This window comes from Eschrichtius robustus, chromosome 5, assembly GCF_028021215.1.
Source record: "Eschrichtius robustus isolate mEscRob2 chromosome 5, mEscRob2.pri, whole genome shotgun sequence".
Classification (NCBI taxonomy): Eukaryota; Metazoa; Chordata; class Mammalia; order Artiodactyla; family Eschrichtiidae; genus Eschrichtius; species Eschrichtius robustus.
The window spans coordinates 27,361,264-27,385,421 of record NC_090828.1 but is presented as its reverse complement, the minus strand read 5'-3'; the positions used below and the strand labels follow the sequence as shown (position 1 = coordinate 27,385,421).

At 39.2% G+C, this 24,158-nt stretch overlaps 1 protein-coding gene across 3 annotated transcripts in view; it reads left to right on the top strand.

Annotated features, from left to right (window-relative positions):
* Positions 1–1,137: 1,137 nt before the first annotated feature.
* Positions 1,138–24,158, top strand: part of UNC80 (unc-80 homolog, NALCN channel complex subunit) — a 232,901-nt gene continuing 209,880 nt past the window's right edge. For all 3 annotated transcript variants that reach the window (XM_068543797.1, XM_068543795.1, XM_068543796.1), the window contains exons 1-7: positions 1,138–1,229; positions 2,210–2,258; positions 4,931–5,087; positions 6,019–6,320; positions 14,917–15,040; positions 17,220–17,293; positions 20,288–20,427. In XM_068543797.1, the coding sequence (XP_068399898.1) occupies positions 1,138–1,229; positions 2,210–2,258; positions 4,931–5,087; positions 6,019–6,320; positions 14,917–15,040; positions 17,220–17,293; positions 20,288–20,427 (938 nt within the window). The remainder of the gene's footprint in view (positions 1,230–2,209; positions 2,259–4,930; positions 5,088–6,018; positions 6,321–14,916; positions 15,041–17,219; positions 17,294–20,287; positions 20,428–24,158) is intronic.

The following is a 24,158-nucleotide window of genomic DNA, read 5'->3' as shown; positions in this document are numbered from 1 at the left end:
TAATAGAAGATATTTCTATCTGTTGAGATTAGGCCCTGGGGTGTCTGATTCTCCATTTCGTGGATCACACCAATACCTTTGCTCAAACTGGTGTATGACTATGTTCATTTGCAAGTATTTGGATCCACAGCAATGGTTTTTTTACTCACACTGCTTCACTGTTGACCCCACCCCCTACTTGTTTTACTGCCAGATAAAACATCTAACAATAATCTACTTATAAACGATAGTACAGGGCTTTGACTATGACAACTCAAGTGCACTAATGGACTATATAATAAACTTCATTTTCTAACTGCATGATTCACATGTTCTTTCTCAAGTTGTAATTAACTGATACCCACAACTAGTTAGTTTGGCAATATTTCTGCTTTGGCAAAACAAGCATGGTTACTTTCTTGTGGTTACCCTTTTACAGTAAATTCTCACGTCAGGGAACTTTCAAGCTTTCTGTTTTGCCAAACTTGCTTCCTTCCTGGTTTACACTTCTAATAATTTTCATGTGCTCCTTCTGCTGAATCCCGAGGGTCGACTCCTGACCTCCTTGCTAGAGGTGCGAAGGATGCCAGGGTTAGTGACTGCTCTGCGGTTCCCCAAAGCTCCTCCTCCCCAGAACGTGACAGTTCTTCAGATGCCAAGGTTGGGAAGCAGGACAGGGGATACTCCTGGGGTGCAGCTCCGAGGGGAGGAAGCCGAATTCTGAGGGCTAAAGAGGACACGCAGGACACCTGCGTGCGATGCGGAGCTTGGACCCTTTTGGCCATCCCACGGCTGCTCAACCTGACCCCTGCTTCTGTCTCCCGCCGGTCTGTCCGGCGCGGGCCGCTGTCCACAGTGGGAGGTGCTGAAAGCAAGGAGAGGGCGCGGGGGCGGCGAGGCGGACAGCTTCTCCGAGCGCCCCTGTCCTCGCTCCTCGGTTCCTCCAGCCCTCCCCTCCTCCCGCAGCCATGTTCCACGCGCGGGGAGGGGCTGGGGAAGGGGAGAGGGACGGGGGATCAGGGCGGAGGGAGGCTGCTCTGCCTCAGGGAAGGAGGGGATGAGAGTTGGGGAGAGCAGCGGGAGGAGGAGGCGGCGGCGGCGGCGGCTAGCGAGGAGCCAGCGCTGGGTCCTGCAGTAGAACTCCCAGGAGCCACCATCATGGTGAAGAGGAAGAGCTCCGAGGGCCAAGAGCAAGACAGCGGCCGCGGCATCCCCTTGCCCATCCAGACCTTCCTGTGGCGGCAAACCAGGTGAGGGGCGCAGAGGGCGCACCGTGGGCCGCCCCGGGCTGGGAGCGCTCCTGGGGCCGCCTGGGTCGTCGTCGCCGCTGCCGCTGCTGCCGAGGCCGCGCCACAGCCTGCAGCTCCCTCTCTGGGGCTGGAAATCAAGCCTTGTGCACCCGCTTAAAAACACGCATTTAAAAAATATTTCAGTGAAGTTTGACGACCAGCAGGTTGGCAGCTGTAGAATAAATATATACATTATTTAGGGGGTGAGAGGGCAGAGAGCCTAGGGAGAGGGGGCGGGGAATTAGGGAAGATAATTATGACTGGCTGTGCTCCTGTGTCCAATCCCCCCTCCATCTCCTGCTGTAATTCCAGCCCGGTGACCTGTTGTTTTTCCAGCTCCTGTTTGTTGAATATCTGCTATGCCCACTTGTTAACCATTTTTGCTCAGATTCAGCTAGTGTAATCTTCCTGGTTAAAGCCTCTGAGAAGAATCATTTTTGATAAAAAAATTTTTTTTTCTTGGAAAAACCTGAAACCTATTTCCATAAACAGGAAACAAGGTTTCTATTATTATTATTATTATTATTATTATTATTATTATTATTATTATTATTATTATTATTAGAGATTTATCAGATAAGAAATTAGATTCTGAAAATCATATGCCACAAGCTGTGTTCAGTTTTCAGTTTTTGAAATGACGGTACACATGAGTAATGCAACGCTTCTGACCATTGGTGATTTAGAATCCGATTAGGTAAAAAGTCTTCAGAATAAGACTGGATACAGAAAACGTAGAAATCCACAGCTTTTTCATGTATGTAATTACACATATAAAAGCAAATGTCGTCAGCTGTTTAATACCTGCTCATTAACAAGCCATAGGGAGGCGTGAAATTTGTTTCATAGCACTATGTTTTATTCGTTGAAAATATGTCATAAGGATGCTCTAATAATAATTTTACTTGTGTTTAAAGCAATTATTTCTATTAATTTTTCAGTGCATTTTTGAGGCCTAAACTGGGGAAGCAATATGAAGCCTCTTGTGTGGTATGTGATATTCACCATTTAATGACTATTTGCATATACTGTGTGGTAATTTGAAAGAAAGAATTTAAATTGTACTGACTGTATAAATTCACTCAGCAAATATTATTGAGCACCTACTATGTGCCAGGCACTGTTCTAGATGATGAGATAGAGCAATAATCAAAACAAGTATAGAGTTTGCATTCTACTGGGAGGGGGATAGGCCACTCATAAATGAGTAAAATACATAGCCAGCCAGATGGTGATATGCGCTATGGAGAAAAATTAAGCAAGAAAGGACATTAAGGAGCACTAGGGTGGAGGTTTCATGTTAGAAGTAGTGGATAGATAAGGTTTGCCTGCTAATGTGACCCCTGGACAAAGATTTGAAGGAAGGGAGGGAGAAATAGCTGAGGGCAGAGCAGAGGGAAAGCAAGTCTAAAGACCCTAAGTGGGGAGGGGTAGAGCAGTAGAAGAGAGTGTGGGAAGATAACAGAACAAGGACAAGTATAATAAGTCAAATCCTTAATCAACAAGATCAAAACTGTTATATAGTGGAAGCTCATAAAATGAGAGCCTATGACCTACTCAAAGTAGTATGCAATTCTGAACTTTTATGTCTTCCATTTTGTGTGCAAGTCTGAAATGGACGATATGAAATAATTATGAAAATAATGCTATTGATATTTATGCAAAATACAGTGCCCTTGTCCTGAGATTCTAAGGGAATCCCATGCCTTACAAATTGTCTTTTCACAAATTGAGAAGAAGACACAAAAACGTGAAGCAAAATTAAAATGAGCTTTTCGAAGACTTCATTAAAAATTGGAACTCACATAAAGGTCTTTACATTGCATATATTATAACCTAAAAGTGGAACCCTACCCATTTGGATATTGCCATGATATTTGCAAATGACCTTCTAGTAAGGAGCTCTGAAATGTGTTAGGGCCACACACTATTATGGAAGCCAATTGGAAAATTAAACACCTCTCCCCATACACACACATACGTGCACAGCACACGCTCAAATAAGATTTTTTTTTGTTGCATTTCCTGCCCCTCAAAATTGTCACAGATATTTTTTTAAATCTAACTAACTTTTTAATAAGGACCTTTTAATGGAATTTGTTGTACTTAGCTCAAGTTAAAGTAATTTGACACCTGAAATCTCTGAGCCTTCCTCAAATCATGCTTACAGTTATACTAGCTTAAAATAACCCTGACTTTTCTCTGTTCTTGGCAAAGATATGTCTGACATTTTAATGTTGTCCCACAATATCAAGTAAGTCCCATTCATAGATACAGATAGATAGAGAGTGATGTAAGTATAGAAAACAATTTCCAGGTTTTAAAATTACAAAAAGTTATATTAGTAACATTTAAGAAGAAAATGGCATTAAGTATCTAAAGCTTCCTGAGATTATGAAATATATAACTCATCCTCTGAAAGTATATTCATCAAGACTGTATAAATTCTTTATAATCTTTTAATGTCTAACATACTCACCCTTTACTTAATGAATACTTAGATACCCGAGGGCTGAGGAATTTAAAAGTATTTGCATCTGCCTTTATCTGGTTTCTTTAAGAAAACCCCAAAGACTACATCTCTGATTGCACTCCTTGCCAAACCTCAGCATGCCTTTCATTATGAAGGTGAATGTATTTTCTTTTCTTGAGTCAAAGGTAAATAGCTTTCTTTGGAGAATCTCTGTATTAAGCCATATTTTTTCTCAGATATCCTAATAATTCCAATAATACAGCTTGAGCACTTGGGACTGGTATTATGACCACTCGGGGAGAGCACAGTTCTCTAGACCATTTGAGACATCAAGTAGCAAGCAGGTTCTGTTCATACAAGTCAAATGTTTATTAAATTTAGTGTGATATTTGGTAGCTGCAGTTTCCCCAGCACCTTATAGTGATATCCTCCTCCACCTTCAAAGAGAAAAAAACAACTCAGTAGGTCAACTTGTTCTGGGGCTTGGGGGTGGGGTGCTTCACTTGCTGAAAGTATCCCTGGCCAGGATAGAAGATTTAATAAACCACCAAAGCAGAAATGGCTTATTTCCCTCCTCCCTCCCTCCTTTCTTCTTTCCCTCCTTTTCTCTCTTTACTCAACAGTTAGATGAACAATCTTTATGGTTCTAGGCATTATGTAAGGAGTGTCCTGTGCCAGATCATTGCTAGGGACATGGAATATCTCAGAGACCCCAAAATCAGATCTCTTGAAAGAGTTGGATCTTATTTTACACTTGTTGCCCATTCACATAAATTCTGTCCCTCAAGACACTTTCACAAAAGACATTTCACACGGTCTGCAGTTGTGATAGCTCCTTTCAATGACCCAACATCATTTTATAAAATATTACGTCCAAAACCTTCATACAGCTAAATGTGTTGTTGTACTCTTTTTGACGGGAGCTTATTTTGGTGGAAATAAAAATCATTTAATAATTCAAGCCATATACTTTGGATCAAAAACGTGAAAATGGGTAGATAATAGGAAATTATCACTGACTCATTTCATGTCAACATATACAATGAAATGCAATGTGAGGGCACTCTAAAGAATTTGGTCTAGTGATATGTATCTTTTCGGGTATACAGTACCGTGTTGTCTATTTTTTCATCCATCAGAATCTCTAATTTCTTATTTTACTTTTTTTTTTTTTTTTTGGTATCTACAGTCCTTTGAACGAGTGTTGGTAGAAAACAAGCTGCATGGCCTCTCTCCGGCCCTCTCTGAAGCCATCCAGAGCATTTCCAGATGGGAACTGGTACAAGCTGCTTTGCCTCATGTCCTTCACTGTACTGCAACCCTGCTGTCAAACAGAAACAAGCTAGGTTGGTGCTCCTACATTCCTTCTTCATGACATACCATTGTCCTCACTCATGGTAACTCATAATAACACTCACAGTAACCACCTGTGTATCTGACTATTTTTCCAGGCACTGGGCACACATTCTCATTTAATTCTGACAAAATCTCCCTCCCATTGGTGTCATTGTTATCTCCATTTTACCAATGAGGGAACTAGCTCTCTTTCTTTTAACTTTTTAATTTTACAAGAATATGTGAATGTATTCTCCTTTTAAACATTAGAATGTTATAGAGAAGCTAAAGACTCTCTCTCACCCGTTCAAGATGAGTTCTAATCAGAGTTGTCCCTTTGTCTTCCCAACTCCTAAAGCGACCACCTTCATGAATTTGTCATATTCCCCTCCAGATCTTTTCCCAACTTTGTGGTATTATGTGTATGTGTGCATTGCATGCACATACATATTATTTTTCTTGTTTAGATTATTTTGCAGATTACTTTTGCCACATGGCATTATGTCCTAGCCATCTGCCCCAAGATCTTCTCCAACCAGTTCCTTCCCCTCATTTGGGTCTCTGCTCAAATGTTACCTTTATAGAGGGGCCTTTCCTAATCACACTGTCTAAAACGGAGTAGTTGTTATCCTCAAAGCCCATACTCTTAACTACTATGCTGCTTATTTGGAAATATATGTGGGTATCTGACTGAAGAGATGTGATGCATGCAGTTTCTTTCCCTGTGTCAGCATATCATTCTGCAGAGATTGCAGCCATTTAGAAAGTCCCAAAGCAAGAGTGAACCCTTTCAGCAGTGGCTGTAAGTGGTGTAGAGAAATGCTAGTGTCTCCCAGGAAATCAAGGCACAGAACAAAGCGAGGATGTTCTTCCCACACCCAAGGTTGACATCCGTTGTTCTGGTCACAGAGTTTGCCTTAACTGTGTTGTTGTCCCATGCAGGCCACCAGGATAAACTGGGTGTCGCTGAGACAAAGCTCCTTCATACCCTGCACTGGATGCTCCTGGAGGCCCCCCAGGACTGCAACAGCGAGCGTTTTGGGGGCACAGACCGAGGCTCCAGCTGGGGTGGCAGCAGCAGTGCTTTCATCCACCAGGTGGAAAACCAGGGTTCTCCAGGGCAGCCTTGCCAAAACAACTCCAATGATGAAGAAGAAAACAACCGACGGAAGATCTTCCAGAACTCCATGGCTACTGTGGAGCTCTTTGTGTTTCTGTTTGCTCCTCTGGTACACAGGATCAAGGTAAGCAGAAAGCTGGTGAGGGCTAAGGGGAACTAGAAGTCAGATGAGGGTTTGCTTCAAATGATATTTCTGTATTTGGCATCCATGTCTTTGTGTGATCTTATAGCAAGCCAAGACATGGAGAGCTTTGTTTCTATACTAAACTATTGAACGTTATTTCAAAACCACAATTGTCCTACTTAAAAGTCTTCAGGGGTTCTCCATCTGCCCCAAGATAATACCCAATATATTAAACATGGCACATAGAGTCAACTGTGATCTGGGGCTTAAATCCTGTCTTAACTGATGAACTGCCAATCCCTACTGGCCACCTCATGAGCCAGTTCTGGGAGCCCTGTGAACCACTGCCTGAATATGCCCTTGCTGTTTGCTCTGCCCTCCTTTCCCTCCTCTGTTCCTTTCATGGTTCTTCAAACTTCAACTTTAGTCTCATCATTTCCATGGAGCTTTTCCTCTGACCTTCCCCATGTAGGCTTAGTCACCATCTCCTTTGTATTTCTATAGCATGTTGTAGCTGCTTCTATTATAAGGCAAGATCTGGAACAGAAGTTTTTATTGTGGACTTTTTGATATTTTGGTATACAATCTAAGAATTGCTTTTCAAAATATTTTTAAATGCATAAAGTATAAAACATAGTATTACATGGAAACAAATTGTATTAAAATACAATTATATACATGTACCCCTTGTATCTGAAAGAGACAATATTATTTTAAATCATAGTGCTACCACTTTCTAGCTGTGCGATCTTGTTGATATTATTTAACCTCTTGGATCCTCCATTGCATAAAACTGTGGATATTCAAACACAGGGTGAATATATATGAAGACATAATACATGGAAAGTACACAGAAAAAAAAATCAAGTACATGGAAAGAACTATTTGTTACTTCTGTGAATGAATAAATTACAATATTCCATCTAAGTGCTCTGATAAGAGATAAGAAGGAATTAATATGCTTAACTGTCCTTTAATAGAATATTAGGATCTTAATCTGATTGACTCTGTTCCATGGCTGGTAGGACTAGAATTGAAACTACCTGTAAATCCCCAAAATGCTTCATATGCACTGGCCACATTGTCTATCAAAATTATCAAAAGATATTAAATGTTGTTAAATTGCTGCTTTAAAAGCATTACACTTTCTATTTTTAAAAGTCTTTGATAAAGGTTACACTTAATGGAAAGCATTACTTTAACTGAGACGGTCCCCCTGACCTGTGGGATCTGCAGGATCTGGCTCCTGCCCCGCTACCTGGCCTCATCTCCCTCCATCTCACTGGCCTCTCTCTTGTTCACTAAGTTGCAGGCTTCCCAGAGGCTTATCCTCAAACTCAACACATTTGTTTTTGCTTTCAGGCCTTTGCACTTGTTTTTCCTTCTGTTTGAAACATTTACTGCCACCTTCCACCCTAGATTTTCACATGGCCATGTTCTTTTCATCAATTTACTCACAACTCAAATGTTACCAACCCAAAGTATTTCCCTGGTTACTTTAGTGCCACTAGGACATGACTCTACATTTTTTGTTGTTTCCTTCTTAGCACCTATCAGTACCTGAAATTATTTTATGCGTTTGTTTACATGTTTGTTGCCCATCACCCCGACCAGAACAGAGGTTCTGGAGCAAAGGGACACTGCCTGTCCAGGTCACAACTCTATCTGGTAGTGTCTAGAATAGTGTCTGGCATATATGAGGCAATCAATAAATATGTAATGACTGTCACTAAATAAACCCAAGTTATTATCAGAACCTGATCCAGATGCTAAAAGTAGCAATTATACATGGGTACGTAGTCCCCAAAACAGAAAGGGCAAGAAAGAAAGCTCCTTAAAAAAAAAAAAAAGATAGCCTATAACATGTCTATTTGTAGAGAGAGATCCTCTGGATTAAAAAATGTGGAAGTATAGGAGTGGCTGGAATGGCTATAATTTTATTTGAAAACATGCTGAGAGTCCAAGATTTGGAAACAGATAGGCCTGTGTTAGAATCCAGTGCTTGCTGCTTCCTATTCTATGTAGGAAAGACATCGTGCAATTAACTTCTTTAAGCTTCAGTTTTCTCAAGTATAAATTGAACATAATAATAATTTTATGGAGCATTGTGAGGATTAAACAAATTAAAGTGCTCAACCTGACACACAAAAAGGCATTAACAAATGGTAGTTTTTAGTGTTGGCATTTTATTGCTATTGACATTATGAATTATTAGTAGAAGGGGAGCCAGATCTTCCTGCAGGGGAGACCAAACAGATAGTGAGGAAAGCTGGCTCAACGTCCCCAAGTTTTACCTATGGCCTGGGATTGGAGTATTTATAAGGAAGTAAAACAATGCCTATGAAACACTGCACAGTGATTAATACATAGTATTGTACTGTAAAAATTACTGTTGGCTATTATTACTAGCATTATTGTTTTATCATTTTATTATTGCTATGAGAGAAATATTGTTCTAGATGCCATAGGGAACAAAAAGTATTAATGAGTCAATAAATTTCCCCACAAGGCTTTTTTCATCTGAGTGAGGGCTTTACTTTTATCAGTGTAGTGAGGAATGTACAATCCCTTGATCAGGGTTTCTCAATCTTGGCACCATTGGCATTTGGGGCCAGATAATTCTTTGTCCTGTGCTTTGGAGGATATTTACTGACATCTCTGGCTTCTAGATGCCACTAGATGCCAGTAGTACCTCCTTCCTCCGAATTGTTACAGCCACAAATGATTCTAGACATTGCCAGATGTCCTTAAGGGCTGGGGAGGGGTGAGAATTGCCCCTGATTGAGATCCACTGACCTAGATCTTTTATTTGCCTGCTAGTTATCAGGCCCTACCTTCCTTATCTGTACTGTACCCATGTCAACTGCTCTCACCAGCACCTTTAATGGCCTTTTCTCCCTATTCTTCCTTTGCATTTGTCCTTCAGAACTCCAGCCCCAGATCAAGACCGAAAGCCACCTTTTCTATCCCAGCCCCAGAGATCTGCATGCTCCTGGGGGAAAACCAGACAACAATCCAGCCTGTTGTTTCTACAAATTGTGGTCTCAAGCTCCGTGTGCTGCCCCACTTGTCAGTCCCTTGTCTTGACTCCCTCGAGTCCCCGCTCTGTGCTCACATAGACAATGTTTTACGTTGAGGCTCTTATAGGACATAGTACTGCAGGAGGCATGAAGGGCTGAAATCCAGTCTAGGCATGAGCCTGTGCCTCCACTTCCACACCTCCTCAATCCCTTCCACTTGCTTCTGCTTTCCTCTATTAGGTAACAAAATTTTCACAAATCATTTCTAATTTATACAAACACCCACAGGAAGGTGGATATCTTTGTCTTCATTTTACCAAAGAGGAAACTGAGGTCCAGAGAGGTAACAATCAAGCTCATTAAGTAACCAAGGTGGGATTCAAACCCAATTCCATCTGACTTTCTACAAAACTATACTGTTTCTTTTGTTTCTGTGCTGAAACTCTTCTCATCAAGGTCATGAACAACCTTGAGCTATTGAACCTAATCTTTATTTTGCTGTCTTCATTTCACTAAACTTTAGCTGCATTTGAACTTACAATCCTTTCTTCTTGAAGTTTTTTATTCCTTTGGTGGCACCACACTCTGCTAGTTCTCCTTGCATCCCTGACTATTTCTGCTCTATCTCCTTTGAGAGCTCATCTTCTTTGCCTGCCCCTCTAACATTGTGGTTCTCCAGAGATGCAACCTAGACCTTTTGCACTTCTCACTTTGTCTTCTCTTTGGAGACCTCCTCTCCTGCTTCATTTACCATGTGTGTCCTAATAGGCTGAGGTCACCTAATTTTATATGTCTAAAGTAGTCTCCTTTCCTAACCTCTAGACCAACTTGTCAACTAGCTTCTCCAGATAGATAATCTAAGGGCATTTCAGATTTCCCCTGGAATGAGCCATTGTCCTGATGTTCTGTATTTCAGGTGATGGACCCATTCACATAAACTCAAAACCTAGGCGCTTCCTTTGATTACTCCTTCATCCTTACCTACACATTCCACTAATCACAGAGTTCTACTCATTTTGTCTCTTAAATATTTCTCAAATTTACGTAATTTTCTTCAATCCTATTATCCTCCTTAACCCAAGATTTCATCATCCATTGTTGGGCCTCTTACTTGGGCCACTTTCTAACTGGATTTACAAGTCTCCTGGCTTGTCTCATAAAATCCAACCTCAGCACCAAAGTGATCTCTCTAAAATGCAGATCTGAACATATCACCAACATACTTAAAGTAATTTGTTGATTTCTCATTATACAGAGGATGAAGCTCTAGCTCCCCAGTGTGGTAACTGGGGCCTCCATGGCCTGCGTGGCTACCTCTCCTGCCTATGAGCTCCAAATGCTTGGAGTCTCCCTAAGAACATAACATACTTTTTTCCAGGCCTATTTCATGCTGGCCATGTCACCTGGAATACCCTCCTACCCTACCCTTCTGCCTAGAAAATTCTTGCTCATCATTTATGACTTCATTCAAGATCTATCCTCCTTCCTTCTCTATCTCTATAGTATATTAGACATTTTTATTATTATTTTTATCTTCTTATTATCATTATCTCTTTATCTGTCCATCTCTTCTACTAGATTCCAGATGGTTTGAGAATAGGAATTATCATTGTATCTTGGGTAGCTAATGTAGTGTCTGTGTTTTGTAGGCATTTAATTGATATTTATTGAATGAATTAGTTTACTAATTAGCAAATAATCTAAGTGACTCATCCTTTTGTAAGACAGTGTATAATTCAATGCATTTTTATGCTTTTACTTTATAACTAGCTCAAATATTTTACATGAAATCAATAATCTGAAAATTCTGTCAAATATATTATTAATTTTAGACCAAATTTAATTTTGTAATGATGAACATTTGTTACAACTAAGGAATCTACTTTAAGTGTGCTGCCAACATTTTCTTGATTTGATCCTAATCACTTATTCCTTCAATAAATATTTATTGAGTGCCTACTACATGCTAGGCACTGTTCAGAGTGCTGGAGAAACAGCAGGGGATAAAACAAAATCCAAGCCCTCAAGGAGATTTTTATAAAATTCGTATGTCTGAAGTAAACAACTTTAAAACAGAATTTAAAATAATAGTTGTTTAAGTAGATGTCTCTAAGCTACTAGTAAACACATTTAGAATTGCTTCATGTCATCATGGAAACAGGCTTTCATTGCAAGCAACATTGTGGAAATGTTGATTCTTTGAATTTTTACACCTTCTGGTTTTTCTCAGAACCTTTCTAGACCACCCACCCCACAGCTGTTTGAATGATAGAATACCTTCTCCAACTACAGAGTTTCTGTTCATGTGTGCATATGTGTATATGTCACACTGGGTGACCCATGAAAGGGGATTCTATAAGAGGAATTAGTGACCCAGAGTTTATACATTCAGCCAACTTAAGAGGACTTACAAAGGAGCATATCAACATAAGAACTGGCCTTCCGTTCTGCAGGTGTTCAGGTCTAAAGAATGATCAGATTTATCTGGTGTTGTTTGGAGACTGTAACATGTGCTCAATTAATCAACAATTATGTATTGATGTTCAAGGAAAAATGCACAGAGGGAGATCTCAACTTGTCTTCAAGAAATATACAGTCTAGTTGGGGGTATATCAAACAAAACAAAATGATAACAGTAACTGTCACTGAGTGGATAGAGCAGAGGTTAAAGGCCAGGATGTCAGTTTAAGAGAACTCACTTCCTGTTGCAATGTCCATTGGAGTTTTATTTGTGCCAGGATTACTTAGAAGAAATGTGGAAAAGGACCAATCTCTGAAACTAAGAAATTGTCAAAACCAGATCAATTGTGATTTAGCATTCTTCATTTCTGGAGACAAATCTGATATACTTTGCACATGGTTAATTCTCTGATTGCTGGATCTAATACCACACATGATACCATGCAGACTTCCCCATGTCCATTTCAAGGGAAGGGGGTTGCTTTCCCCTTAACTTTGGATCTGTCTATCTAGTTGTTTACTCAGTATAACTAGTTGAATGTCTAACAGGCCTCTCAAACTTAACATGTCTAAAACTAGGCTCCTGATATCCCCAAACCTGTTCCTGCTTCGTCTTGCCCATCTTTATCAGCGACAAAGCCAAAAAAATCTTTGACATCTCTTTTTCCTACACTCTACCTGTAGTCAATTAACAAATTCTATAAACTGTATCTTCAAAATGTATCCAGAATCTACAGCTTCTCATTTTGCCCTCTACTAATACCCTAGTCTAATGATCTTTCACCTAGTTGATAATAATAGCTCCCTAGTCTGTCCCCTCCCTTGCCCTTTCTCAAACTATTATCAATAGTCTGAGTGATCCTCAAAACATACATCGAGTCATGTCATTCCACTATTCAAAACCCTCCAGTGACTTCTCATGTTACTCAGTAATTGAAGTCCTTACTATGACGTATCAGGCCCTATATTATTTGGAATTCAAAAACGTCTCCAATCTTATTTTTTTCTACTCTTCTGTCATTCGCTTGACTCCAGGCCCGCAGTCTCTTGGCTGTTTCTTGACACACGAGATATACTTAGGACCTTTGCACTTGCTGATCCCTTTTCACAAAATGCTTTTTCTGGAAATATCTACATGGCAGCTCCTTCATTTCATTCAGATCCTTATTCAAAAGTCACATGCACAAGAAGGCCTTCCCTGGCCTTCCTGTCTAAAACATCAGCGCCTTGTCTGACACTTCCCTTTCCCTGCTTTACTTCTCCTTTGCACTGGAGAGCAGGGATTTTTGTATGCTTTATTCACTATTGTATCCCAGAACCTAGAATAGGACCAGGTACACAGTAGGTGGTCTATAAATATTTGTAGAATTAAAGTGGCATGAATTTGACCAAATGCCTTTCCAATACTGACACTAGATGCTTTTCCATCATGGGTACTGCTGTGGTGCCAGGATCTTGGCCTATAGCTTACGGAAGAGTCCCCTCTTTACCAATGTGGAGATTTATTCAGGGATTTCATCGAGCCTTTCCAGTTGAAGCTTCCTTTGAGCTACATTGACTCACCATTTGCAGAATCAATTTTTTTCCTTTTTTTCAATTTCTTTCTAGCTCTCATCCTTCTAGATCAGTGATTTTCGACCATAGCTACACATGAGAGCCACCAGGGGCAACTCAAGAAAACCTCACAGCGATTCTAATTTAATTGGTCTGGTTAGGAGAGGAAGCGGGGCCTGGGCCTCCTAGGTTTTAAAATCTCCCCAGGTGATTATAATATACAAGCCAGGTTGCAAATCACCACCCTGTGAATTCCTGGTCTCAGTTATGTTCATTAATCTGCAATCACTCTCTCTGCTTCCATCTCTACGTTGTGTTGAGAGGCCGAGTTGTTGAAAATGTAACCTCAGAATGTCATACATTTGTACTTATACAATTGCATTTTAAACATCTCAGCCACTCAAAATGATGTAATGATGAAGCAGAGAATGTACTCCCTGGAAGAGACCTTCAGTTGTAGATAACCGAATGAGTATGGGTTGTAAAGTAAGTACAATTCAGCAAGTACCTATCATGCACCCAATTCCTAATGCTGTATTTAGCATTGTGATGATGACAGGGGCTGTGGCTACATCGCTGCCCTCAGGGAATTAAAGATTGTTGAGGGGGCTTCCTTGGTGGCGCAGTGGTTGAGAGTCTGCCTGCCCATGCAGGGGACACGGGTTTGAGGCCTGGTCTGGGAAGATCCCACATGCCGCGGAGCAGCTGGGTCCGTGAGCCACAATTGCTGAGCCTGCGCATCTGGAGCCTGTGCTCCGCAACAAGAGAGGCCGCGATAGTGAGAGGCCCGCGCACCGCGATGAAGAGTGGCCCCCACTTGCCACAACTAGAGAAAGCCCTCGCACAGAAACAAAGACCCAACACAGCCATAAATAGATAAATAAATAAATAAAAATTTAAAAAAAAAGATTGTTGAGAAGGCAACAATATAAAATAGCATACTAAGAAGGGTCTAACTATATGTTCCTGATTCCATGAAATGCAAGAACAAGAGATGGACTGGAGAATAGAAAGTCAAAATAGCATCTGAGGATATTGCCTTATGAGGGAGAAAGAAGGACAATTAAATCATTAAGAGGAATAATAACAATAACCACAAGTAAAGAGATCTGCCAAGACCCTTGAAATAAAAAGACCTCAATCACTGCTAACAGAAAACAATAATTGTGTGTTTCATGCTCTGCCCAAAGCTGCATCTTAATTAATGATTCATTTTGCCTAAAGAAGACCACCGTGACTTCTATCATAATTATGATGATAATTTAAGGCTATTGGTTTACCCTAGAAATACTCATCAGAGTGATGAAGGAATGTCCTGAAGATCAGCCTACTTTGAAAATAATCGTGTGAATGATGTTCTTTTTTTATACAATTTTAGAAGGTTACTTTCCATTTATAGTTATTACAAAATATTGGCTGTATTCCCCATGTCGTACAATACATCCTTGAGCCTATCTTACACCCAATAGTTTGTGCCGCAAACTATTGGGTGAATGATGTTAACCGTTGCATTGACTGGTCCCTTCAGCCAGTTCTTGGATATAGATCTTCTCTTCTCCCAGGAATCTGACCTCACGTTCCGACTGGCGAGTGGGCTTGTTATATGGCAGCCCATGTGGGAGCACAGACAGCCCGAAGTCTCTGGCTTCACAGCACTGGTGAAGCCCATCAGGAACATCATTACAGGTTTGTAACTCAGACACCCAGTGGGACAGTGTCAGCATACATAGGAGTGAGGGCGATGGGATGATTTGCTCTTAAGAAACCAAGAGGAGGGAAACATCTTCGGGGAGTTATCTAGGTGCCCCAGGTACAGGGCTCATTTGCATGATGAGAACCTCTAAACCAGGAGCACGTGCTGTTGAGTTGTATGACTTTGGGTAAGTCATTTAAACTTCCTGTGCCTGTGTTTCCTCATCTGTAAAATAAGGGTCAAAACACAGTATTACAAATACTTACAGGGTTGTTATGAGGAATAAATGAGTTAATACATGTAACATTACTTAGAAGAATGCCAGGCACATAGTAAGTGAATAAGTGGTAGCCATTATTATTTTATCATTATGGTAGATGGAGTAACAGCTCCTTAACAATCTCGCCTTAGTGGGTTGTTTTTTTGTTTTTTTTTATCAAGGCATTTCACTACAGGAATTGTCCAATGCAATAGTCCTACTGTCGAATTGTAGAAAGAGTACAACATGATAGCTTGAAAAGTGCCTGAAAAGTTCATGCTCCACCCCAGATCTATCTCTTAACATGTATGTAACCTACCTCCCTGAGCATTTCTATTTCTTTAAAATGGAGATAAAAATACCACCTTATATGGCTTCATAGTGAGGAGTCAATAAGAATGCATACAAAGTGCCCATTTTATAGAGAGTGCTTAATTACATCTATTCCCAGCCCAACTTTTAGCAACAGTAACAAAATTTAAGAAGAGATAAATTATGTGGGAAATCTACAGAAGTGTGTGTGTGTGTATATATATATATTTATATATATATATACACACACACACTGAAGTTTATACAGAAGTATATATATGTATACATATATACATATATATACAGTTTGTTAACTTTATAAGGTTTCTCTGCAGACAATGGAGGATTATGAATGTAAAAGAGCTTTGTAAAGGGAAGGAAACCGTAAACAAGTTCTTACATGCTTTATTTTCCCCTATAACTTAACACAAACTTGCAAGGTTCATAGCATGTTAAGGGATTTTGTAAACTAAGGAGTTGCATATTATTCATATACGTGATAAGATGCTTATAGTGACAAATCATGCTTATTATAGCCATTCAAAAGATGAAATTTTTCATACAGTAAAAGTAGACTAATCCCTCAATTTACATGTATATAATCCATTAACTATTGAAATAAATTGTAAATTAAAGAGTAACAGTCTATCATAATATTCAGATATCAAGGAACTAAGTAAAGATGCCATAGTCAGAAGTGATCTACTTCAGAATCCATGGATGGAATGAGGTTAACACTTGTATAAAAACTAAGGAATCATGTCCCTCCATGAAAGCACCTGAGCTATTCACTTCCCCCCTCCCTTTGCTTCTCAGTGATATTCACAGCGGGTTCCTTACCCTCTGCTTGATGCCTGTGGACTTGAAATGGTGCACACCGAGGGAAAATTAAACTCAACTTAGCATGGCCAGAAGAAAAACAATGGCACATGAGTGACACTCCTCTGGTCTCTTGCTTTGTGATTTGGTAAATCACTTTGCCTCTCAGCACCAAAGTATTCCAATTCAAATGGGGCCTGTCATGTTGGCTTCCCATTGATCCTCTGGTAAAGATGTGACTGGTTTGAATCTTACTTCAGGGGCAGCTTAATGTGTTCAATAAAGCACCTGGAGCCAGGTAGCCTGGGCTGGAACCTTTTTGTAAGGGTCAGTGACCTTGGGCAAGTTAAATTCCCTGTTCCTTAGTATCTTCATCTGTAAAATGGGTCTGGAAGTATACCATAAGTTATTACAGGGTTATTGTAAGTGTTAAATCAGTTGATATATGTAAAACGCTTAGAACAGGACTTGACAGATATTAGGTACTATGTAGATGTTAACTGTTATAATTTTTAGTATGGCCAATTTTTAACACCTTAACCTATTGAGTTGTACTGAATAAATGAAGAGATCTATATTGATAACCTAGAAATGCTAAGATTTTTGAATTGGTTATGTGATTTATCTTACAACATATGCTATTAAATGTCTTCTTTCAAGGTTTTAATGATCTATTAAAATAGGTTTTTGATTTGAAAGTGGAATGAACTTAGGAAATAAAATACCTTATGTAACTTATATAAACTTACAAATTTGTGGTGGGATTTCATCCATCTTTGCAGCTAAGAGAAGCTCTCCCGTCAACAGTCAAAGTCAGACCTGTGAATCACCAAATCAAGACACAAGACACCGAGAGGTGAGTATATTATAATCATGAGAAGAAAGGTGGTCATTCCTTGAACATAGTGTAGTGTGAAGGGTAAGACTTGACCAGTGCTTTATCTCAATGGCTAGCATGTAACAATAAATGTTAGTTATCATTATTCATCCTGCATTAACTCAAGTATCATCTTGTTCTCAATTATTGAATCTCCTAATATTTGCTAGGCAAACCTAATATAGGTACAATAGTACTGCAGCAGTGGGGAAGGAAAGGAGGCTTAAGATACAGCATCCTTTAAGGAAACTAAAGTTTAATGAGGAATCAAGACCAATCCACATAAAACAGAAGATGCGTAATAAAACAGAATATAATTTAATGTAAATTCATCATGCACTATTTGATTCAGAAGAGAAATGAAGACCAGGGTAGTTCAAAGCCACATAGAAATGTATACTGTCATTAACTTAATACGTGTTAGATGACCTGCTTTCACTTCCAGTTCAGCATGTGAAAAATACAGTTTACTGCTTTCCATCAAAATTGGATCCTCTTTCCAACTCATGCATTATTGCCAGGAGTAGTCTCATCTTTTTCACCCTCAAAACTAGAAATTTTTGAGTCCTAGTGTATCTCCTACTGAGCAATTGCTAAGTATAGACACGGTGATTTATATGCTGTATTTCATCTATTCTAAGGTGTACATTTTTTTCACTTTTAACATATTTGAAATCTAGTGTATTTCATGATCTTTGGCCTCTTACCATCTCCCTGCCTGGTAGAAGTCTTGATATGATTGTCATTCTTGCAGCATAAATTTGGTCATTTTCAGCATCTAGGTTTGCAGAATCAGGGTCAGTGGCTTAGAAGAGTATGTCAGAGGGGATAGTGAAGCACTCTTTTAAGAAGTAATACTCTTGACACAGAGGAAGTTATTCTATGGAAAAAAATATATCAACAGCTCTGAGTTGAAATTGCTAAATGTGAAAGAATTTTAGGAATACCTACACAAATTTATTTCACTTATATTTTCCTTTTTACATATACATGGGATGGATATATAATCAAAAGCTCTGCATAAATAAGGCTAAGGTAGACCTTTTTAATATGTATAAAATAAAGAAGTTCTCACTGATAAGAAGTGTCCTAATTTAATTAACAGAAATTTTTTCTTAATCATACATAAAATAATGGTGCATCTTATAACTTGAAGACATCTTAGATACAATGAAATACATAAATCCCACATTTCAGTCTCTTTAATCCTCTCCATTTGAATTCTTGAGTCATATTGTTTTTTCATCCTGTTGCTCAGGTGTGCACTGTTACCCCGCTAAATCCAGGTCCTCTAACTAGATTGCAGCTGGAACCACAGATTGGATTTTCTACCTCTAGCCTCTCCTGCTTCATATAAATATCAGTTCATAATGCCTGACTAATCTTCCTAATGCATCATTTATTTATTAACTCATCATTCCACAGAGGCTCATTATATACAAGTTCCATCCTTTTATTATATCCCTTCCTCCTTAGGAACCTTTAGTGGATCCCATCAACCATCACCTCAAGACCACACTCCCCTCCCTGGCTCTCTGTGCATTCCACCACTTGACCTCATCCTTCTTAGGTGACCCTGATTATCCCTTCAGTTAGTCAAGCACTGCTCCCAGGGGGCAGAGCATGCAGTTTAGCCTCTGGGTCTTTCCTCAGACTGTTTCCTCCTCCCTGTCGTCTATCTAAATTGTATCTTTCTTTTAGGAACGAATTTAGATCTTGACTCCCCATGAACTCTTGTCTAATTACTTTAAACCTACACTGTCCAATATGATAGCCACCAGGCCCATTTGGCTATTGAGTACTTGAAATATGATTAGTTTGAATTGATTGAATAGTCTGAATTGGTGTTAAGTATAAAATGTATACCAGAGTTTGAAAACTTAGTATAAAAAAATATGTAAATACTTATTAGTAACACTTATATTGATGACATGTTGAAATGAAAATTTGGGATTAAACAGACTATATTATTAAAATTTTAATTTTGCCTATTTCTTTTTACTACTTTAAAAATTAGATGTGTGTCTCCTATATGTGGCTTGCATTATACTTCTATCAGATGTGCTGCTGTAACCTGTATTTACCTCTTAAAACTAAACCATAAGCTCTGGATTTCAAGGTTCAGGTTCATCCAATATTTTTTTATCTCCAAAAATCTAACATGAAACACACATAATATGTTCATGCGGAAGGATTCTTTGATCAAATTCAGAGGATTTATTTCATCAAATTTCTAGGTGCATTTGTCTCTCTATGCATCAAGTTTGAACAATGCTTTCTTACTTTACATACGAAAATAGAAATTGTAAGGGCTAAAATGCTATGATCAGTTTTTGAGGGTCTTTATCTTTTAGCAAAGAACTTTATCTGTAATACTGATGGAAAAATAGCTCACATTACCTGGGCAGAATTACATGTATCAGCTAAATGTAATTAAACTACTCTGTAAATAAAGTGAAATGAATTTGTACATACAAGTAAAGGTAATTGTATCCAATTGGAAAAATGTATTACATGCCCCCCTGATGCGTAATGGAAAAACCTGAACCTTGCCTTTCATTCTTATGTTTTGTCTTTGATTTGATTAGCTCTTTCTAACCTGACCCTTGTTTTCTGCCTCATGTCTCTATTCAGTTCACCTCAGTATTGGTGTATCTTGGATGAATTGTTGGTTTGTAGCTCTTCTTCTGTAGATACTGGACATGGAGGTGAAAAAGAAAAGAATCAAGGGCGAAGTGAAATAAAGGACATGAAAGTACTTAGCCTAAGGCTTAGAGTGACACGGGGGCTCTCTAGAAGCCAGTTTCCATTCCCTCTTAAATGAAGGCAAAATCCCTTTGTCTATGACATGATATTTAACTATGCTGCAAATTATGTTAATTTAAAAAACAATGTATGTAATAGGATAGATAATTCTAGAGGATATGCCTGAAGGAAAAAAAAACACTAATCTACTATCTCCACCCCCAGAAGGGACTCCAGGTGGTCTCTGAAACGTCCCAGTCAGATTCCATCTCACCCAAGGCCACCATTTCAGGCTGCCACCGAGGAAACTCCCTTGATGGAAGTCTGTCCTCCCTGACTTCCCAGGAAAGAGGACCATCGCATTCCAGGTACACGATTGCAATGTTAGGGTCAAAAATGTATCCGCAGCTCCCCAAAATTAAATATACATTTCTAGCTACTTATATAACCTCTGTCCCTTAAAATGTGTAAGTGCATGATATGTATGTACATATTCTTGGTCAAAGTATAATTAGATTAATAATTCCAGAAATGAGCTATGAATAGCTCATTTAAACACACTCGGGTAGACGTGGAGAGACATGTCGGATTCAATGAGATGTCTGAACTGAATAATATTTTAAATATTTCGATGCAGAAACAAATGATGCTATCAAAAGATTATGTTGCAGGAGTGTGAAATGATCTTCTCTAATGTATAAAAATACTTTATACCAGCAGATCCTTGTATTAAAAAATGAGTGCTTCTAAAGTACTCACAGGGAATTCCAAAGTCTGTTCTTTGTAAATATTCCAAGGCTGCCTCTGTTAGCTTGTGTCATAGTGACTTTACTTACCGACGCCTTCCCTAGGGACAAACATTAATCCACTTCTTCCTACTCCCTGATAAAATTATGAAAGCCTGGATTCATGAGGTTTGCCTTTGTGCCCATCTATAAACTGCACTCCAGGGAGGGGAGGGTCCCTGAGACCATTTGTATATCCCTGTTTTCAAATGACGTTATTGTCTAGTAGATAGTATTTTAAAAGGAGGTAATTTTTAAATAGTTTTATTGAGGTTTAATTTGCATACCATAAAATTAACCCATTTTAAAGTGTACAATTTAATGATTTTTAGCAAATTTACAAAATTGTACAATTATCAACACAATTCAATTTCGGAACATTTTCTATCACCCAAAAGCATCCCCTCTGCCCATTTCAAACACTGATCGCTTAGTATGCTTTTTGTCTATATATAGTTGCAATTCTGGATACTTCAAATAAGTGGAATCATACCATCTGCAGTCTTTTGCATCTGACTTCTTTCCTTCAGCACAGTGTTTTAGATCATAGCATGTACAAACAGTGCATTCCTATTTGTTGCTGAATAGTATTCTGTTGTATGGATGTATTACATTTTGTTTATCCATTCGTTAGTTGATGGATGTTTAGGTTGTTTCTAACTCTTTGCCTATTGTGAATAATGCTTCGATGAACATTCACGTGTAAGTTTTTGGATGGGCAAATGTTTTTCTTTCTGTTGGGTAGATACCTAGGAGTGGAATTGCTGGGTTGTATGGTAAATTTATGTTTAATTTTTTAAAGAACTATCAAACTGTTTTCCAAAGTGGCTGCACCATTTTACATTCCCACCAGAAATGTATGAGGGTTCATTTTTCTCTATATCTTTGGCAGAACTCGTTGTTGTCTTTTTATTATAGCCACTCTAGTGGGTGTGACGTGGGATCTGATTGTGGCTTTAATTTACATTTCTCTAATACCTAATGATGTTAAGTATTTTTTCACGTCTTTGTTAGCTATCTGAATATCTTCTTTGGTGAAATACCTATTCAAACTGTTGCCCAAGTTTTAACTGAGTTGTTTGTCTTCTTCTTATTGAATTGTAGGAGTTTTTAATGTATTCTGGGTACAAGTCCTTATACCTCCCTCACCCCCAGAGAAAAGATTCACAGCTATTTCCTCTCAGTATTAACTTGCCTTTTTGTTGGTAATTTTAAAATGATCTACCTCCTTTTGGCACCAGAACCAGGCCACATGGGTATAGTGTTTTATTTTTATTTTTTTAACATCTTTATTGGAGTATAATTGCTTTACAATGGTGTGTTAATTTCTGCTTTATAACAAAGTGAATCAGCTATACATATACATATATCCCCATATCCCACCCCCGTTGCATCTCCCTCCCACCTCCCTATCCCACCCCTCTAGGTGGTCACAAAGCACCGAGCTGATCTCCCTGTGCGATGAGGCTGCTTCCCACTAGCTATCTATTTTACATTTGGTAGTGTATATATGTCCATGCCACTCTCTCACTTCGTCCCAGCTTACACTTCCCCCACCCCGTGTATAGTGTTTTTTTTTTTTAAGATTTCTTAGAATTGTTGAAAGCATGGAACCAAATGAATATAACTGCTTTTTAACCAAAACACTATGTTGTGCTTTCAAAAAGCAAAATGAAAAGAGTTTATTTTTGTGTCTTTATTTTGGACTTAAAAGCAAGTGGCTCCATTGAATAAGCTTTTGCTGGTTGGGAATATGAAATTTTGACAGCAACTTTAGTTGTGTAAGCAGAGATTGTTTGTGTTTATCCACAGGATTTACTGTGCCAGGTCAATGGTGATAATTCATTCTTAAAATCATATCATTTTTAATGTGGCAGGAACCCTGTGAGGGTAACCAATCCAATCTCCTGTCTCCTTGCTGATAAACTAACCACATTTTAACCACTTGAACACTTTCAGCAATGAGAAAGTTAGTACTCTCAGATGAAACTCATTTCATTTTTAGATAACTCTATTTAATGGCCTTTTTAAATAATTGAAGTATAGTTGATTTACAGCAAAGTGATTCAGTTATACATACATATATATGTATTTGGCATGTCCTTTTTTTTTTTTTTTTAATTAATTTATTTATTTATATATGGCTGTGCTGGGTCTTCGTTTCTGTGTGAGGGCTTTCTCCAGTTGCGGCAAGTGGGGGCCACTCTTCATCGCGATGCGCGGGCCTCTCACTATCACGGCTTCTCTTGTTGCGGAGCACAGGCTCCAGACGCGCAGGCTCAGTAATTGTGGCTCACGGGCCTAGCTGCTCTGCGGCATGTGGGATCCTCCCAGACCAGGGCTCGAACCCGTGTCCCCTGCATTGGCAGGCAGACTCCCAACCACTGCACCACCAGGGAAGCCCTGGCATGTCCTTTTTATATTTGACTAAATTTTGCTTTTCTTTAGTTTCTGTATATGGTTCTTGTATTAGTTTTCTATTGCTATGTAACAAATTACAACAAACTTACTGGCTTAAAACAACATACATTTATTATTTCAAAATTTCTGTACGTCAGAAATCCAGGCACAGTTTAGCTGGACTCTGCTTCAGGGTCTTACCAGACTGAAATCCAGGTGTCAGGATGGACTGCAGTCTCATCACAGGCTTGACTCAGGAGAGATCCACTTACAAGCCTTTTCAGGTTGTTGACAGAATTCATTTCCTGTGGGTGCAGGACTGAGGGCCCTGTTTCCTTGCTGGCTATTATTTGGGGGCTGCTCTCCATTCCTAGAGGCCACCCACAGTTCATTGCCATGTGGCCTCTCCACAGGCTACCTCACAACATGGCAGCTTACTTCCTTAAAACCAGCAAGGGAGAGAAGTCCTCTCTAATTCCAGTCTGCCTATACAGTCCTTATAATATAACATAATCACAGGAGTGACATCTCATTATCGTTGTCATATAAAATAACCTAATCACAGGAGTGACATGCCATTACTTTTGCCCTATTCTATAGGTTATATGAAAGTCACAGGCCCTGCCCAAACTCAAGAAAAGAGGATTATAAAGAGTGTGACCACCATCAGGTGGGAAGCAGGGGTGGCTCCCCAAAGTGTATCCGTCATAGTCCTTTTGAGTATGTACAGACTCTTCTCATATTATTGTTCCACTTATTCAAAAGTAACCACCATGATGACCCCTCCGCACACCAAGACTCTCATTTTATTTGCTGACAATAACTCACTAACCAAGTTACCAATGGTATAATTTAATCATATCTGGGGAAATAGTAGCTCCTTACTACACAGACTAAAGAGAATAACAACAGGA